Source organism: Pyrus communis, chromosome 17 (assembly GCF_041283825.1).
Source record: "Pyrus communis isolate YQ-2024b chromosome 17, ASM4128382v1, whole genome shotgun sequence".
Taxonomy (NCBI): Eukaryota; Viridiplantae; Streptophyta; class Magnoliopsida; order Rosales; family Rosaceae; genus Pyrus; species Pyrus communis.
In genome coordinates, this window is record NC_142581.1 from 4,608,885 (window position 1) to 4,628,029 (window position 19,145).

Consider the following 19,145-nt stretch of genomic DNA (forward strand, 5'->3'; position numbering starts at 1 on the left):
CAGTCATTTTAAAAGCATATTCAAACAAGGGATAAGAGTCTTTGGTCCTGTGTTTCATCAATGCTTCGATTTCATAGTTGTGAATCTCGTATAGATGTGTTGTTGGCAGAATTCACTTAAAAAGTAACCTATGACGCAACATGTGCTATTGATTAGACCAAACCCAACCCTGGGCTAAATGCTATTTTTAGGTTTTATTCCCTCCCCCCCCCTCTTTCCCAACCCAACCCATATTAAATGTGTGAGTTAAAAGCTAAAAGCCAAATTCTCTCCAGGATTTAGCCCAGAAAATGGTGTGGGCACCACCAACGCGATCCCATCCACATGGGCATGTCTCTTAGGATTTATTGAATTCAACGGCTAAGATCGAATATAATTAAATCTAATGGTAAAAAAAAGATCTAACAGCCCAAATTTAAATCAAACGGCTAAAATAAGTAAAAAAATTATTTAACTCAAAATTCACCATAATTTAGTGATTTTTCAATATTTATCAGAATTTAAATATTTTTAGGTTAAAATGTTCATAAAATTAAATTATGATAGTGCACATAATTTAAAAAAAAAAATACTTTAAAAGAAAAAATTAGCCTAAATTTATTCTTTAATAATCTTAGGCTAAGATCATCTTCAACCATTGGTCTAAATTTTAGCCCAGAAAATTTAGGTTTTAGTCTAAAAACAGCTTTTCTACTCCAACCCTTCTGGCCTAAAATTTTAGCCCTAGATTATTAAAGAATGAATTTAAACTAATTTTTTTTTCTTAAAGTAACTTTTTAAAAATAAAAAATTATGTAGACTATCATAATTTAATTTTATGAACATTTTAACCTAAAAATATTTAGATTATGACAAATACTAAAAAAATCACTAACCGACACCATGAAACTCTTTAAACACTATGAAAAAATATGAAACAGATGAAAGATTTTTTTAAATTACTTTAGCCGTTAGATTTAAATTTGGACCGTTAATTTTTTTTTTACCGTTGAATTTCATCAGATTAGATATTAATTGTTGGATTCAATGAATTTATAAATATAAAACTAAATAAAATATACATATATGATGAGCCAGCCCCACTAATCTTGAGCTAAATTTGGCTTCCATTTGAGTTTTAAGTTTTAGACCACATTTTAGCCTTGGGTTTGGTTGAATTTTGGGAGGAAATAGAAGTGAAAATTTGAGTTTTAGCCCAAAATTGAAGAAGGTCTTAGTGAAACGGTCTGACCCAAAATTGAAATCCTGTTTATCATTAAGAAAATAAAAGGAAAAACTAGATGTTGATTAAGATCACATCATCACCAAACGTACAGAACGGGACCATATTTATCATCAAATTACACAAATAGGCCTCCAAATAGTGAAAATAATAGAAACGCCCCAAACTCCCCGTCAGGCAGTAGGCACCAAGGCAAGCAAAAGTCAAAAGCGTAAACTAGTAACTGCTGCCAGAGACAGGGTTTAAGAAAAGGGTTAAGGGCTTTAGGCTGCTGCTTGCTCACTGGTTTGCTTCTTCCTCCCCTCTCTCTCTCTCTCTCTCTCTCTCTCTCTCTGATGAATTTGATTGCGTCTCCGAATCCCTTCTTCGAACCATTTTCTCTGATCCCACTCTCATCACTCTCACCAATTCATCTCCTCCAAAAATATTTGATTTTTTTAATTTGATGTCCTGCATCCAAACCCCATTTCCCCCTGAAAATACCACCAAGAATTGCGCATTTCAAATCCCCATAGTTTCCCACAAGAGCCCATCAATGATATCCACTAGTTTGTGGAGAAACTTGGCTAAGCAGGCCATTTCCGGGAACCAGAGGTGTCGTGTCAGTTCACAGTCTATTTCTAGGGCTTATAGCCTTCTGAGGTTTTCCCGGGAATCTGTTTTCTCGGAAAAGTTCAAGCCTTTTGAGACGGGTTCTTGCTTAAAGGGTTTTCCGGAGGTGGGTTTTTGCGGGAAAGGTGAGATTTCTTCAGGTGAGAGTTATATGGGGAATCCAAGTTTGGGGTCTGTAAGGAATCCGATTCGGTTTAATGGGTTTTGCCCCAAAGGGTATGCAAGCGTCGCGGAGGCGGTTTCTTCCACTGATGCCGAGGAGGATGTGTCTGTTGTTGATGAAGTTCAAGAGCTATTGCAGCAAATGAGTAAAGAGGGTAAGAGGCAGACGGATCATTGGCGGCGGATGCGGCAGAAGAGAGTGAGAGGAATGGGGCAGGCGAAGTACCTTGCGCTAAAGAGAAGACAGATAAAGATTGAGACTGAAGCATGGGAACGGGCGGCGAAGGAGTATAGGGAGCTTATGATGGACATGTGTGAGCACAAGTTAGCTCCCAATTTGCCATACATGAAGTCTTTGTTTCTTGGTTGGTTTGAGCCTCTGCGCAATGCCATTGAACATGAGCAAGACCTGTGCCGGAAGGGGAAGAATAAGGCGGCCTATGCGCCTTATTTTGATCAGTTACCGGCTGATATGATGTCGGTTATTACAATGCATAAGCTGATGGGATTGTTGATGACTGGAGGCGAACATGGAACTTGCAGGGTGGTAGCAGCTGCTTGCACCATAGGTGAAGCCATTGAGCAGGAGGTGTGAACTTTTCATTACACATATTCATGGACGTTTTGATTCGGTTTCAGTTTTCTCTACCTGGTTATAGTCAATTCCATTCAGGAGTAGAATTGCAGTCATTTTATTTTTCTGTATAGTTTCATTTTTCTTTGCTGGAATCCAGTTAACGGTGGTGCCATAGTGAAATTCCTATTTTTGCCTTTTTTTTTTTTTTCCCGAACCATGTTAAGTTTGTGTGGAAAGGGACTCAGGGAATGATCTAAAATCTAAAACCTTAGTGCCTTGTTTTTGTTTCTTGTTGTTCTCTAGATGAACTAAGTAAAACAGTATTCCTATGGTTTGGTTTTCTTACTCTAACCGTGTCCTGCCGTCCATCTCTCCTAGATGAGCACTGATATATCACTGCTTCAATGCATCAGGTTAGAATACACAATTTTTTGGAACAGACGAGAAAGAAAAAGGTCAACAAAGATGAGGAAAACCGAGAGTCTGATGATGTAATGAAGGAACAAGAGAAGCTGAATAAAAAGGTTACGAAATTGATGAAAAAGCAAAAACTGCGAGCAGTGAGACATATAGTGAGGAAATATGATGCTTCAAAACCCTGGAGCCTGGAAGCCAAGGCTAAGGTTTGCATGGTTTATGCTTTAACTGGTAGAACTTTATCAGCATTTTATTTACATGCATTCTAAAATGCCACATGTTTCCTACGTATTTCTCAGGTCGGCAGTCGTCTGATTGAACTGTTGATTCAAACGGCTTTTATACAACCTCCGGCTGATCAGTCAGCAGATTCTCCACCAGATATACGACCTGCATTTGTACACACACTTACGACTGTCACAAAAGATCCAAGGTATTTACTAGTCTGTACTATTGATAACTGTAGACCTCCCCTCCTGACTAATTTTATGTTAATGTGGACTTTTCTTTGAACAGGAATACCACCAGCAGAAGATTTGGTGTTATTCAATGCAACCCTCTTGTTCTCAAAGGCCTTGAGAAAACAGTAAGTAACTTCGATCCTTTTTCCTTTCTGTTATTCTTGAAACAATTGGAGATGTCTGTTGGCTCTTGGAAATATTTTTATGTATTTATACTTTTAGGATCTAGGAATGTTGTCGATAAAATAGTTTGATAGGATCTGGAATGTTGTGTAGTATTGTCCATTTGTCCCTAGCAGGTGATGGAATGTTGGCTAAGCTAATTATGTATAAGTTTTCTCATTTTCCTGGCAAAGGACACATCTTAAGAAGCTTGCAGGAATTTATATTCTTCATTAGTCCAAGATTTATCAATAACTTTTACTGTTTATGCAGGCAAGCCACATGGTGATTCCTTATATGCCAATGTTGGTACCACCAGTCAACTGGATAGGGTATGATAATTACAGCTATGTGTTACCAGTTTTGCCGAATTTTAAAGTCGTTCTTTTGTTAATTTTTTTATTTGAAGTTCACATAAGATCAGATTGAAGTCTGTAATTCATAAAATCAGTAATGGATGGAATGAAATGTGTAGAAGCTATTCTGATATATTGCATTCTTGGGGGGTCTGAGCTGGAAATGGAGAATAGGGTTTGATATAGGAATCGAATAGGACAACTCCTCCATTTAATTCTATCTTCAAAGGTGGCATGATGCTTTCATAGTGCATCAAACATTGAATTAACATAGAATTCAACTTCTTCATAGTCCTTCATGTGATAGAATTTCAGATTACTTTTGGGTTAACCTGTTTTTATTTCCGTTTTGCGGGTTTATAAATTTGTCTTTTCAGTTATGATAGAGGAGGTTACTTTTTTCTACCATCCTATGTCATGCGCACTCATGGAGCTAAACAGCAGCGTGAAGCAATTAAGAAGACCCCAAGGCAGCAACTGGAACCAGTTTTTAAGGTTTGTATACATACAAGCGTTGTATGACTTTTTTCATCATGAAAATTTTATGGAACTAAACCAACATGAGGATGTGGTGCCTTATGTATTGATTTTGTGTTTTCCTGACCAGGCCCTGGACACACTTGGAAATACCAGATGGAGGGTTAATAAGAGGGTACTTAATGTTGTAGATAGAATATGGGCTAGTGGAGGCCGTCTCGCTGATTTGGTGGACCGTGATAATGTGAGTTTATTAGTCACACACACACACACACACAAAAGGAAGAAAAAAGAGTCAAGATTATTGGCACATATTAGGAGGTCGGTTCGTTCTTTTGCCATGCTTTGGCGAAAGCCAAAGACAAGATCAACTTTAACTAATTTGGGGAAATTCAAATTTCAACTGAACTTAACAACTGAACCAAATGGTTGGTTTAATTAGTTTTTAAGTTTTCTTTTTTCTCATGCCATTTATTTCAAAAATATTGTTATCAATCTTGTGAGCCAATTTTGATTTGTTGAAATTGATCTGAAGCTGTTTTTTCCTTTATTTTTTTGCATTCAGGTTCCATTACCAGAGGAACCAGATACTGATGATGAAACACTGCTTAAGAAATGGAAATGGAAGGTGAAGTCTGCGAAGAAAGAGAACATGGAGAGGCATTCACAGCGTTGTGACTTGGAGCTTAAACTAACTGTAAGATTTATTTCACTCCTCTGAGTCAGTAACCATAATGTACTTAGAATTCATGAAACTCATTTTTACCGAGGAGCAGGTAGCACGGAAGATGAAGGATGAAGAAGGTTTTTATTATCCACACAATCTTGACTTTCGGGGCCGTGCATATCCTATGCACCCATACTTAAATCATCTTGGTTCAGATCTATCCCGGGGTATTTTGGAGTTTGCAGAGGGACGCCCCCTTGGAAACTCAGGCTTACGTTGGCTAAAGATACACTTGGCAAATCTGTATGGGAGCGGTGTGGACAAATTGTCTTGTGAGGGTCGAATAGCATTTATAGAGAGTCATTTAGATGATATATTTGATTCTGTGGACAGACCACTAGAAGGAAGACGCTGGTGGTTGAAGGCTGAAGATCCATTTCAGTGCTTGGCTGTGTGCATTAACCTTGCGGAAGCTTTGAGAAGCTCTTCTCCAGAGGCTTTTATTTCACATATTCCCGTACATCAGGTACATTTACATTGTCATGGCATCAGATCTTCGGTTCATGAAAATTGTGTTGTATTTACCTTCAAGCTAGGAGAAATAAGTGGACAAGGGGACTACCAGAAGTAATCAATTAGTTCTGGATGTTTAAATTATGCGGTTTCGGACATTTATGAAGGACATTATGTATTCTATGTCTTCTTATGTTAGAGTTATAACAGAATTAAATTGGAAAAATACCCAGAAAAAAAGGTGAAGAGAAAAGGTAAGTGTGAGCCCTGTCCCTTGTGTAAGCGGAGCTATCAGAGGTCTGCCATAGAGTTCAAATTTGGTTGAGGCATAGATCTTTTCTGCGCTTGAATGCTAACACACGCATATATATCTTTTTCGCTTCCCTTTTGTTGGGTGGGGGTAGGGGAATCTTGGGGGATTTGTTTCTTGGACTCGTAACCTCCTTCCTTCAGGTTTATGTTGAAACAACCTAAGAAGTAAGTTTTGATGGCTTTGTTTCCTACAGTATCCTATAGAGAACTTAGCAGGTGATTTCTATGTTTTGCAAATGAGGGACTGTTGTCTTAAGCTGGTTAATAGCTCCTTTCAGATATGAGTTGTGTCTACCTTATCATTACTCATCTGCAGTGATATAATCTGGAATATAATATTTTACATTTCTTGATTTTTAATTGATTTTCTCTAGGATGGCTCTTGCAATGGTTTACAACACTATGCCGCCCTTGGAAGAGACAAGGTACTTTCTTTCTCTTAATTTACTTTAGAGAAGGTCATACGTGAACGCCCCCACCCAACTTCACTCCCTCACTCCCATGTCTACTTATGGTATATTGGGAAATTGTATGCGTTAGTTTGGAATCTTTTTTCTCATTGGAAATTTTCCATTCAGTTGGGAGCAGCTGCCGTCAATCTTGTTGCAGGAGAGAAGCCTGCAGATGTATACTCAGGAATAGCTGCTAGGTAAGTTGTTTATGACTAGGGCAGAGGTATCACATGATGAGTATAGTAGTAGAACCTCTTCACTCTACGCATGAGTATTACTTTTCTCAATTTACGTGTAAGCTGTCAACATGTCATGATTAAGTAATTTATTCATGAAAAAGTGTCATTCTCGGTGCAGGGTACTGGAAATCATGCGAAGGGATGCACAGAAGGATCCTGCAGTTTTTCCAGAGGCATTGCTTGCAAAAGTATTAGTAGATCAGGTTGATTTTACAACTCTTCAGTACGGTCTTTTGATGCATATCTTATTAAAACAAAGTGGATATCGTAACATTAGATTTAAAATCATTCAATTTTCATCAAAACGTGTGGTTTAATAATATATCAGAAAATGTGGCTGCTATCTGATTACTGTATGTAAACTGGCGTTTTCTTTTGGCTACCTGATTATTTTATGCAACTAAGAGTTAAACCCCGATGGCTGTACATATGCAGGTGGATAGAAAATTGGTGAAGCAGACAGTGATGACTTCAGTATATGGTGTCACTTACATCGGTGCTCGGGATCAAATCAAAAGGAGGTTGAAGGAACGCAGTGCCATTTCAGACGACGTAGAGCTTTTTAGTTGTGCTTGTTATGCTGCAAAGGTACCAGAAAGTTCATGTTGTGAGGGTGTCAATTTTTGTCTTCACATAATTTGTAACAATATTTTCATATGCTTGCGATTATGTGCATCAGTATTCATGAGAATTTTATAATGAAACGATTCTCAACATCATGTGCAGATCACCTTAACTGCTCTAGGTGAGATGTTTGAAGCTGCACGAAGTATCATGAGCTGGCTTGGTGAATGTGCAAAGGTTTGTACCAGATTCCTCTTTTCTTTTGTTTCTTTCTCGCTCACGATGTTTTCCTGATGTTTTGAAAATTTTATCTTGATTTTCAGATAATTGCATCTGAAAATGAGCCGGTACGATGGACAACTCCACTTGGACTTCCAGTTGTGCAACCTTACCGTAAATTCAGCAGGCATCTTGTGAGTATTAAAAATTTCACCGAGTCAACAAGGGTCATCAATATTTTTTATTGTATTCATAATTACTTGAAAGGTTAAATCAAGTTTAATAGCTTCTGGTTGAAATTGTTGCAGATTAAAACTTCCCTTCAAGTTTTGACGTTACAGCAAGAAACAGAAAAGGTACCGTAGCTATATTCATTTAAAGGATGCTATAAGAAAATGTAGATCAATAGTTTTCCCGCCATCCTTTGAAGTATGGAAGGTAACTAGGATCTATCTATTATTTTATCTGAGAAAGGAGAGGGAAAGAAGCCGTGCCATCTACGAGCATGGTTGGTTTATTTTCAACATGTTTAATTAGCCACATGGTTATGGTCAGAAAGGTCTAAAAAAATTGAGAATCACCGACATGGACATCGTTTCAAAGATTGGAAGTCTTGGAGCCTCAGATCTCGAACTGAATATTTTGTCTATTATAGGTCATGGTCAAGAGGCAGCGGACAGCGTTCCCACCAAATTTTGTTCATTCCCTCGATAGTTCTCATATGATGATGACTGCGGTTGCCTGTAAAAGGGCAGGCTTAAACTTTGCAGGTCAGTTCTTGTGTGCTCCATTTCAATTAACCTGCTCTCTCTAGCACACGCACACACACACACAATGTACACTCTTATAATGGCTGTGTAATAACATATGATTACAGGAGTTCATGACTCGTACTGGACACACGCTTGTGATGTGGATGAAATGAACAGAATACTTCGTGAAAAGTTTGTCGAACTATATGAGACTCCAATACTAGAGAATGTACAGTACTCTTCTATTCTGAAGTTCTCTCCTTTCTAGTTAATTTGAAAAGAATCATGAAGCATTACAAGTGCATTGTTTAAAGATGTAAACAGTTGTTGATCTAACCACTTATCTGTTTTGTTTCCAGTTGTTGGAGAGCTTTCAGCAGTCCTTTCCCACATTAACTTTCCCTCCCTTGCCTGAGCGGGGTGACTTTGACTTAAGGGACGTGTTAGAGTCACCTTATTTCTTCAACTGATACATGGAGAGTGATCTTCATTTTCAACTACCTTCGCCTCAATTAGCGATCTGCCTATGGTGCTCCCTCTGCTTCTATCTACGGCACCAAGAAAATGGAAGCAGCCTGAATGAGAACCCTGATAGAGACTGAGCCACATTATACCTGTATAGCTTGAGGAAGTCCCGATGCCAGTGTACGATATTCAGCATGAACTCTTGAGTTCACAACGCCATTGTGCTGCAGAAGCTAATCCGAGGCTGATCCATAATCGCACAAGCTTCTGTACGCTGCTGAGAAACAAATATGTTAGTACAGTAAATTGAGAATTCATAGCTGAGTTACCCGTCACGTCAATCGTGTGAAGTATGTAGAGCTTTGTGGCTGATTCGAGCGGTATCTAGTCTAAAGAATGCCGGAGGACCATGTCATGTTGCAGGTTGCTGGTGAAGATGGTTTTGTGTTAATTCATTCAAACCGAAGGCCAAAAATTGAGAAAGATGCGTGAGAAGTAAAAATGGGTGTGGATAGCATTACCTTTAATTCTATTCTTGTAAATTGAGCGGTAAATTTGGTTTGTAAATATTTGGGGAACAATACCTTTACAGATAATCAAAATACAAATTAACATCTCATTATAAAAAATGCAAGTTTATATAAGCTCTGTTTGGTGTTTGTAATCACAAACATAACTAAAGGAAGAAACCGTTTCCCTAAAACACCGAGAATTTAGATTAAATGAGTTTACTGATATTGTGCCGTCATGACTTACTAATACAAAATCATATGTAAGACCTTTCACAAGACCTTGTATTAGTGGCTTGGCAAGCCACAAAACGCATCTGGATTCATGACCGTTAGATTTTTAGCTAAGAATTTAGGGGGCGTTTGTTTCGCCGGACTATCTCGGACTGGATTAGCTTCAAGGACTAAGCTGGACTGGCTTAGACTAGACTAAACTGGACTAACTTAGTGAAGCGTTTGATGCAGTATTGGATTAAGAAGCTGGATAATAACAAATTCTAATATTATTTTATTTAATATATAAATTATTAATATTTTATTATGATCTTATCTTTTTCTCCATTTTTTCCTACCATTTCCGTCCCACTCTTTTCCTCTTCTCTCATCGTCCCACCCTCTCCCTTTTTTTTTCCTCTCAAACCTCTCAATTCATGTCTCTTTCTCATTCCTAGTCAAACTCCTTATTGATTCCAGTCTCTATTTCTCTGTCCTCCCTCCCTCTCTAGCTATGCGTTGTTCGAACGGAACCTCACGGCTCCAATTTTTCTGACGAGTTGCAGGTTTCCTAATGTGTTTTTTGGCCAACCCTCATTAAATTGGATGAAGTTAGCACTGCCAAAAAATTCATCACCATCCCTGGACCGCTTTGCATGCTCGAATTTGTCATGGATTTGAAGAAGCCCAAACAGGCCGAGACTTCCAGGCCATTTTTCGGCCACATTCGACCACCTTTTGGTCTCGATTCAAGTAAAATCGTAATCTTGTCACTCCCAGCTTCAATTTGGTATATTTTATATGAAAGTTGGTTGTGAAATGGATCTGAAAGAGAGTCGGGAAGTTAATGATTGATTTAGGTGACCGGCGATGACGAGGAGTCTGTCGGGAGTAGTCGTTGAGCATGACAAGGACGAGAAATAGAGGATAGTCTTAGCTAGTCCCATGGTCATTGGGGGGTCTCACTAAGACCTCTTAGTGAAGGGTTTTGTCCATGCTAGTCCCCTTTAGTCTCATTAATGTTAGTCCCAGAATGGAACAAACACAGTATTGGACTAATAGCTAGTCCAGTCCAGTCCAGTCCGAGTTAGTGAGGGCAAACAAACGCCCCCTTAATAACTAATGATCCAACGGTCAAGGATCTCAGTCCATCCTAGGGGCAGGTCTAATATAGATTAGGAACAAACACCAGAACCTGAAAATTTCAAAAATACCCTTGCTTTCTGGTAATTTAGTGGTGGTCGAACAGACATTACACATTTAACACTATTCACGAATTAGCCCCAAGGTCCGTTGTCTTATCTGAAAATATTTGCTGATCCGTCCTTTCAGTCGTTGCCACCTACAGCGACAGTCACAACTACCGCTCTACTGACCATCATCCCCTTCTTCCTTTTCCTTCTTCAAACCTCAACAGAAACTCAGTTCAGTAGCCCCAAAACGCACCGTTTCGGGCCTCAAAAACACTCAGGGAAGAAATAAGCTGCAGTTCTCTGTATGTAGAAGGTTTCTAGTTGGTAAAGCTACTGCCTTTTTTAATTTTAACTTTTCTGGGTAATTGCAAATGTGCCATCTTTCTCTCATTTTTGTATTTATTTTTTTAAAACCCTCGTTTCTGAAATCAGAAGCTTCAGAAATAAACACTACAGAATCCATATTTATTTTGTTTCTGAAATTTTTTTTTTTTTTTTTGGGTTCTAGAAATAGAAAATGCTAAAATTTGGTAAATAATATCCCAAAACTTCAAAAGTTTCAGATTTTGTTAACCTGGTGTGTTATATGTTTCAGCTCTAGGGTTACAGTGGTGGGTTGTAACTTTATGGAGATAAGTTAAAGTCCAAGAGCTTTTACTGCACGTTTTGATGGGTAAGAAATTTTTTACAGGTTGCTTGCTCTCTTAAGTTGTTCATAACTTATTTATCATACTATGGTCTGGATTTACATCTGCATCAAGCAAAAATAACAATGTAGAATGTTTCCTTTGGCAAATAATCTTTGTTTTCGCCTTTTCGGGCACTATTTCCAGTGATATGCGTTAGCTTCTGTACTTAGTTTTTATGGTTAATGCAGATGCGAAGTTCTGAATGTTGTTCATCGCCCTCTTATCGACTTAAGATTGCGTTTTTAGAGGTTTGTGGTGACGGGAATGGATTATTTTTATATGATTTGTGCTGATTTCGTTTAGCAAATAGCTTTACAATGACACTAGCTTCAGTAGTTCTGTTAACAATCTTATATGGTTAAGCCAATTTATTCCTTACCAAAAGTAAATGCATAAAGCCTGATATACTTGAAGGGGTGTTGGGGTAGAAATCAAGGGAGTTGCTATGTGATTATATTCTATATGCATTCAGGCGCACGTGTGCGAGCATGCTTGGACTAACAAGAGTACTGCTTTAATTTCCATTCTCGTTCTCTCTTGTGAATTTTTTGGTTCATGGCAACTATGTTGACTTGAGGTGGTGGCTTGCCCAAATGGAAGGACTGATGGGCATAAGGGGAGTGATTTTTGTGTAGTTATAATGTAAGTTTTCTCGTGTGATTTGTGTTGGAAAATGATGGAAAGTCTTAAGGTGTCTGAGCTTCCGTGGGTCAATTTGACACGCTTTAGCTCCTCTTCGATTGATTTTTGACTGAAGTTTCGATACGCTTTTCTTGATTTGTAGTTTATTGTGTGAATTTATGATTATATTTGTAATCTTGAATGTGAAACAGATAATTGCATCTGGAAATCAGCCAATATGGTGGACAACTCACTTGGAGTTCCAGGTTTTTCAGGAACTGCTCATCAATCGTTGGACTTTGCTTGTACATGCTAGTCAGTTCCCAGCTCCAACCGGCTCTCCAGCTCATTTGTGTATTCACATATTTTTAGGAAGGCTCTATTTTCCTGTTTCAGAGTGTCTACGACTCTGACAATGGCCCCAAGACCAAGAGGACGACCCAGGAAACGCAATACTCGAATGTGTGCTGCGATTGATGCTATGAAACCCATGGGTTTTTCGGAGAATTTAGTTTGTGATACAGTGAAAGAACTACTGGAAGTTTATGGGGAAGATGGTGATACAACCGGATGGCCCTTTATCGAAGAAGGTGCTTACTCCCTTCTGATTGAAACAATTCTTGAGAAACAAGGCGGTGCTGAAAACAAGGATGCTTCTCTTCTGGATGATGCAGGAAGTGGAAATGGCGATGAAGTGTCATCAGCTAAGCCCTCAATCACTGTTTTTTGCCCGGATAGTGTTGCACCGCGGAGGCTTAGACCTTTGTACGGCTGGATTTGTAGGGTTGATGATGATGATAATAAGCTACCTGTGGAACTAGCACCGGTTCCGTCATTGGCGTTTGTCGCCGCTTTATTGCGCAGATGGGAGAAGAAGGTGCAAGTCAAGGTGGAATGCGAGGCCTGAAGATATGTGAATTCCATTACTCTCGTTTATTGAAGATTTGCCTTGTGAATTTTAGAGTTTAAAAGAGCATTTGGTGATCCAAAAGCGCTTTTAATTATTTGAAAAAACTTTCAAAAGCACTTCCAAACACGCCAGAGGGAACCAAATAGCCAAGGATTTGATCGGACCAATTTTGCGCGAACCTTTTCTTTGAAACTAGAAAGTACAACAGTAATTCAGATATATGTGGTGTGGCTTTCATTTCTCTATACAAATGGCCATCAAGAAGGCAAAATGCTAGCAGTCTCCGTGCACCTGCTTAATTGATTCGTGCTTTTAACGCTTGACAATCATTCACGTCCATGTTCACGGAGGACTGTTCAAAGCAAACCTCCTTCTCTCTAGCAAATTACCAATACACAAGAATAATCCGTAATCAAAATCCAACTCCATACTCAGTAAACACGAAAATAATCCGTGCTTACTAAACACATGAATAATTCACAGTTAATATCCTACTTCATAATTAAGAAACACGAAAATAATCCGTGCTTGGTCAAAATGTAAAAATAAAATCGATATCCAACTCTTTATTTTGATTCCGATTACGAATTAATAACGAGCAGGGAAGTTTTATACAATGAAAAAAAAAAGCAGGGAACTTTTCATTTGTACAAAAAAAGTAGACATTGCCACAGAAGTTAAACAAAACAAACAATAAATCCCGATTTCCACAAACGCGTTGCAATTCAGGAAGCCGATGGATTCTGATAAACAGATTCAACTTTGGACTCCAACATCGACGCGTATCTATCGAGCACCGAAACAACCGCCTCGAACTCCGTCACCTGCTGCTCGATGACGTCGATCTGCTTCACGTACTCGTCGAAGCTGCCGCTCTTGGCCTTGAGCTGCTCCACGAACACGCTCAGCCCCGCCGCCACGTCGCCGAAGCCCTTGTACTCTTCGGCCACTCGCATGTTCATCTTTTCGAGAAGATCGAGGTGGTTGGTCGATCCCTGGAGCTCTGATTTAACCACGGCGGAGACGCTGCCGAAGAGATCGTTGATGGACTCGGCGAGCGCGTCTTTTTGCTCTTCCTTCGCAGCAGCAGCCATTGGAACTTTGGAACTTTGGGTTCGGTTCGGACCCGCTGTTCTGACCCGAGGCCAATAACGAGCTGCTTTATGTACAGAGCTTTAACTTTTGTTATTACGGCCATCTAAAGAGGATCCTCTCCGATACTTTTCACCAACTCCAGCACATAATTCGGACTTTTAAAATTTGAACAAAAGGTTATAAATAGAAATTTATTTTAAAAGTTATGATAATTTTAATCGTTAGATTAAAATCCAAATATTCAAATTGTGTGCGTTAGTAAACTTGATGAAAAGAATCCGGAGAGAATCCTTTCCGTTTACATGGTCATAATACCATGTGACCGTTTTTGTAGGAAGCATTTTTGGTCACTACTATTTTTATTTACCTCTCTTATTACGTTATTGATAGAAAATAAACTATCATATGAGGCCGTGATAGACGAGTTTTCCTTGTATGACTCAGTTCTTTTGTACGTAAAGAATAAAAGATCCCAAGTCAGTGAAATAGAATAAAGATGTTTGAATTTGCGCTTGCAGAACCAAAACTCTAAGGGAGTGTTTGTTTGACCGGATTAGAGGAAACTGGACTAGACTAAACTAATTGCTAGTGTAGTCTCGTGTTTGATTTGCACAAGGATTAAGTTTAATAGGATTAGGGGGGACTCGCCCGCATTAATGGCTTCGCTAGGAGTTCTTAGCAAAGAACCCCAAATTCGGCCGGACTCGTAAGACCTTTTGCGAGAGAGAACCTCGCTCATCCTGCGAGAGAGAGTCGTCGCACATCACTAGTAAGACCTTTGCATTAATTTGAGTAACTAGAGCTCCAAGAACTAGGAATCCATTCATTCTGCTTTTGAGTTTTCTTCGCTGGGAGTAACTAATCCTTTTAATCCTAATTTTTTAAATTATTAGATTGGAGCCAAAGGCTTAAATCTTGATGCCTTTTTTTTCTGGGTTTTAATTCCCTTGGAACCCATTCCAATTACATTTATTTGTGTGGGAGCAAAGTGGGTTTGTAACTGTTTGAGGTAAGTTGCTTAATTAACATGTGGCTGCTTAATTATCATGTAGCTCCATGCATCAAATCATTTGTATTTTTGTATGTATACTTTGTGGCGTGCAATTTAACTTTCTTTGCTACCTGGAAGAGGAAGGAGCTTATAGGAGGTTAAATGGGTTCCCGTTATGGGGTTACGCAGTTATAGCTTCCTTTGTGCCTTCACATCACATGTTATGGTTGTATGCCGTAAGGAATTTAATTGTTGAAGTATGTTTTTATCTTAATCAGGATAAGGCTATTTTACAAATATGAGCATCTTGAGATGAGATTAGGTTGCACTTATCTATACTGGACCAAACATGTCAATAACGTTGATAAAAAGTACAAAGTCAATTAGCATTAGATTCATCTGGTGGAAAGGAGAATATGTTGGTAGTGTTGGAACATCTGACCATTGGACTGCAATATGGAATGTCATTGGCTCAGGAGATGTATAATGAGTGGAGAGCAATTAGGAACCATCAACCGAACTAGCTATATGTGTTAATGATAACAGTTTATTTCAGTTTTCCTATTTTAGTTTTCCTTTTTATCATGCATATGTTGGACATTAGCAAAATGATTGGATTGTTCATCATTGATTATAATTCAATTTATTAATTGGATAGTATGCAAATTGATTGGATATTATGCAAATTGATTCTTTGTATTGTACTTTAGTACATTCAAATATTTTTTGTTTAGGTATGGATAACGACAATAATTTGAATGCTGCTCAAGAGCCAAAAGAAAGGAGGCGTAAATGGGAAGCATTTGAGGAAGAATCATTACTATCTGTTCTTAAGGATTTTGTTGCTCGGAGGCAACGGTGTGACACATTTGCTTTCAAACAAGGTACTTTGATTGAAGTAGTGAAAGCTGTCAATGGGTTATGTCCCAATTCAAATATAAGGGCAATGCATCAATGTGGTACCTTTTGACATGGGATGTATTTTGTTAATCGTACAGTCTTAGGTTATGGCCTCTAACTTAACCTTGCATTGTGAAATATTTTGGCTAATGTTAATTAGGATTTTGTAAATTATGGGGATCTACTAAGAAGCAGGATTTTGTAAATTAAGCCAACTTGTAATTTTGTGTATGCCAATCAAGAGCAGTTTCTCAAGCACTCATCCTCACATTGTTTCCAACTCGAATTCGTATCCACCAGTGCCCATGATGTGTTAGGAGTTCTCACGTTGGCAACTTTGATGAAACCTTCGCCATTTCTGCATGCCTCGTGCTTCCTCACACAACCACTTGATGCATTTTTCATGTTCCACTCAACTTCCAACAAGGGTTGAAACCCTGGGAGGCATTTGCACTCGAACTCGCTCAAGCCGTAAGTTCCTAAGGGGTCACATATGCTGAATGCTCCACACCAACCATAAAACTCGCATTTGCTCAAGGGTTCAGACCAGACTAGGTTCCACCCCTGATTTTGTTGATACCGTGTAAATTCTTTGATTAATGCAAAACTATCCATCACTATCATGCTTGAGATGATCGAAAGGTTGACAACGTCCCACATCAATGTGATCTCATTCTCGTTATTTGTAGTGTAGATTTTAAGACCGTGGACCTGTGGTTGTGCCATTCCACCACCCCCTATTCACATTCCAGTTTCCCCTATTCACAATTCACAAATCTTAACTAGAATTTTTATTAGTTTCCCAAAAAAAAAAAAACTAGAATTTTCATTATCCTACTTCTCTAGTCCGACACTGCACCAAACGCTTCACTAAGCTAGTTCAGCTTAGTCCTTGCAGCTAGTTCAGTCCGAGACAATCTGGTGCAACAAATGCACCCTTAATCCCTTAATTGGGCTCCATCGTACTTTCAAGTCACTCCTTTTTTTTTTTTTTTTTTCAGGTTACTGCTAAGTCACTTAGTGACTTATGTGACTATGTTTTTATTTTTTTATTTGGAAACAAGTGACTTAAGTTCTCTAGGGTATAAGCCCAATGAGCCCACTTGAATTCAAAACCATTCCAACGCCCATTTAAAACGTATAAGCACCCAAAATTTAATTAATAAATATTAATTAATTTCAATCTCAACATAATTATCACATTACTTATTCCATCATCGTATAAACTTTATAATCCTTGATTCTAAATTAGGATGCGTGATTTGTAAGGTTTTAATTAATGAGGTAGTGAAACAAGGGCCTCACATATTATAAGTGGCAGCTCGACGCATGTCATAGCTCCTAAATCAATAGAGAACTAAAGGAGAGAATCTATTGCAATTATTACAATGCAATGCAGTCGGTCTCAATTTTTACAATGCAGTCGGTCTCAATTTTTAGTCATTTGTTTAGGCTATTCCATGTCACTTTGCCTAAACCACATTCCATTGATTCATTCAGTTATATGCTTTGGCCAAAGACCTATAAATCATCCTGAAAGAGCATTCTCCTTGCAATGTAAAGGTTAGACATTCCTTATTGTACGGTCACCTGCCTCTATAAATAGATCAATCACCCAGACCATGCACTTGATAACCCCAAGGGGTGTAATGCATATCTCATTTCATTGAGCTATATATCCACAAAACAACCGTTATTTAGAGACTTTCTAACTCTTCAATAATGTGTTTTGTCAACCTTTTCTCAAAAATGAAAAATTGAAAAAAGTTCATACTGTTGTAGACCTATTTAACTAAGCTATCTAAGGGATTAGAGAGAGAGGGGGCCGACGGTAGCAAGAGGGAGAAGAGAGAGATTTAATTGTGAGGTGTGTGTTGTATCACCCTCATTGTGCCTTTATTTATAGTAGTAAGATAGGTAAAAACCTTACCCTTTTAAGATTACAACTTTTAATAGGTAATCAACTCCTAATAGGAATGTAAAAGATATTCCTAGATCTACTAAGATTTACACAATCACATTCCTATTCTAAATATGATTGCAACACTCTCCCTTGAGTGTGTAAATACTCAAACAAACCATCGCATTAGATCTTCAGCTGATAAGGTAGAACAGTTGATGAAGTCATCAGCACAACGGGTGAACACAAGTCTCAAATATAAAGAAAGTATGCATTGGTAGTAAAACTCACAAAACCTCGCTATGGTAAAACCCAAGGCATGGGGAAAACCCATAGACTAAGGAGAAAAGTGAGACGTATGCATAATGTCTAAAACAAACGTCAAACAGGATGAAAGTAGCGAACTCAACAGAGGATGATCATCCCAGGATGGTTACTTCATCAAAACCTAGTTAGGTAGCAAAAATCCAATGGGAAAAATGCTCATAATTGTAGGAAAAAGAGTACATTAAAATCAAGTGAGTATGCTTTAGGGTACTGCCCCTGAGTTAGACATAACTTCCAAATAAGAGAACTACAAGCAATTCAACTTAGATAATTTATGTATACTGATTCCTTGGACGAGCTTCTGAAAAGTAGACTTAGGTAATGACTTAGTGAAGAGATCGGCCAGGTTGTCTTAAGAACGGATTTGCTTGACTTCAATGTTCTGATGTTGCTGTTGTTAGTGAGAGTAAAAGAACTTCAGCGCTATGTGCTTGGTGTTGTCTCCCTTGATGTATCCTTTCTTTAACTGCTCGATACATGTTGCATTGTCTTCAAAGATTGTCGTAAGAAGGTCAATAACGGAAGTAAAACCACTAGTGCTTCTGATATGTTTCATAACTGCTTTCAACCAAAAGCACTCACGCGATTCTTCATGCAAGGCGAGAATTTCAGCATGGTTCGAAGAAGTCACAATTAGCGTTTTCTTGGTAGACCTCCAAGATATAACGGTGTCTCCAACGGTAAAGACATAGCACGTTTAAGAATGTGCCCTATGTGGGTCAAACAGATATCCAACATTTGCATAACCAACAAGGTGAGAATCAATTCGAGAACCATAGAGGGCGGCAACACTCGAAGATTCGCGGGTATAAAACAAGCCTAAATCCATCGTACCCTTGAGGTAGCGGAAAATGTCTTTAACACCATTCAGTGCCTTTGCCACCCCCCGCCTAACCGACGTTTCAGGAACCGACCTGTGGCGACGTGTAGTATCTATAATCGCGCCTGCTACCGCAACAAATAGTGGATTGACTCCAAGTACGACGTCGTCTCCTCGATCTCATCTGCTTGCTTGTGTTTTGTTTTTCTGCTGCAAATCCAATAAGTTTCTCCGCACGTATGTAATGGAAAATCGACTTTGTTATTAGCAACTTAATTGTATGAAATTATATATCAAATCATGTATCATTTCCAGATTCAATTGCTTACTTATTAATTACTACTTCAG

At 38.5% G+C, this 19,145-nt stretch overlaps 3 protein-coding genes across 6 annotated transcripts; 2 read left to right on the forward strand and 1 right to left on the reverse strand.

The window, feature by feature from the left end:
* Positions 1-483: 483 nt before the first annotated feature.
* Positions 484-9,332, forward strand: LOC137707579 (DNA-directed RNA polymerase 2B, chloroplastic/mitochondrial-like). The gene is made up of 19 exons (XM_068446477.2): positions 484-2,585; positions 2,987-3,196; positions 3,290-3,423; positions 3,507-3,576; positions 3,887-3,945; positions 4,347-4,464; positions 4,577-4,690; positions 5,012-5,143; positions 5,223-5,639; positions 6,313-6,363; positions 6,517-6,587; positions 6,748-6,832; positions 7,065-7,217; positions 7,356-7,430; positions 7,517-7,606; positions 7,721-7,768; positions 8,068-8,182; positions 8,290-8,393; positions 8,524-9,332. Exons 1-19 carry the CDS (start codon positions 1,668-1,670, stop codon positions 8,632-8,634), a joined length of 3,075 nt encoding a protein of 1,024 aa, XP_068302578.2. The 5' UTR covers positions 484-1,667; the 3' UTR covers positions 8,635-9,332.
* Positions 9,333-10,682: 1,350 nt separating this feature from the next.
* LOC137708600 (uncharacterized) lies at positions 10,683-12,983 on the forward strand. Of its 4 annotated transcripts, XM_068447714.2 has the most exons (5): positions 10,683-10,868; positions 11,140-11,217; positions 11,422-11,481; positions 11,706-11,875; positions 12,067-12,983. In XM_068447714.2, exon 5 carries the CDS (start codon positions 12,270-12,272, stop codon positions 12,759-12,761), a length of 492 nt encoding a protein of 163 aa, XP_068303815.1. In that variant the 5' UTR covers positions 10,683-10,868; positions 11,140-11,217; positions 11,422-11,481; positions 11,706-11,875; positions 12,067-12,269; the 3' UTR covers positions 12,762-12,983. The 4 variants fall into 4 exon arrangements, with proteins under 4 accessions (XP_068303815.1, XP_068303814.1, XP_088545453.1 ...); XM_068447713.2 differs by lacking the exon at positions 11,706-11,875; XM_088689327.1 differs by lacking the exon at positions 11,422-11,481.
* A 321-nt stretch (positions 12,984-13,304) lies between these two features.
* On the reverse strand, positions 13,305-13,945 carry LOC137707580 (biogenesis of lysosome-related organelles complex 1 subunit 2). Its single transcript, XM_068446479.2, has one exon. The coding sequence runs from the start codon at positions 13,856-13,858 to the stop codon at positions 13,490-13,492; it is 369 nt and encodes a 122-aa protein (XP_068302580.1). The 5' UTR covers positions 13,859-13,945; the 3' UTR covers positions 13,305-13,489.
* Positions 13,946-19,145: the final 5,200 nt, after the last annotated feature.

What these genes read in the sequence shown, in the direction of transcription:
- LOC137707579 (XM_068446477.2), top strand. Translation starts at nt 1,668, where the DNA reads ATGTCCTGCATCCAAACCCCATTTCCCCCTGAAAATACCACCAAGAAT. An exon ending in CCACCAGTCAACTGGATAGG is followed by an intron (nt 3,946 to 4,346) that starts GTATGATAATTA and finishes TTGTCTTTTCAG; the next exon opens with TTATGATAGAGGAGGTTACT. An exon ending in ATTTGGTGGACCGTGATAAT is followed by an intron (nt 4,691 to 5,011) that starts GTGAGTTTATTA and finishes TTTTGCATTCAG; the next exon opens with GTTCCATTACCAGAGGAACC.
- LOC137708600 (XM_068447714.2), top strand. Translation starts at nt 12,270, where the DNA reads ATGGCCCCAAGACCAAGAGGACGACCCAGGAAACGCAATACTCGAATG.
- LOC137707580 (XM_068446479.2), bottom strand. Translation starts at nt 13,858, where the DNA reads ATGGCTGCTGCTGCGAAGGAAGAGCAAAAAGACGCGCTCGCCGAGTCC.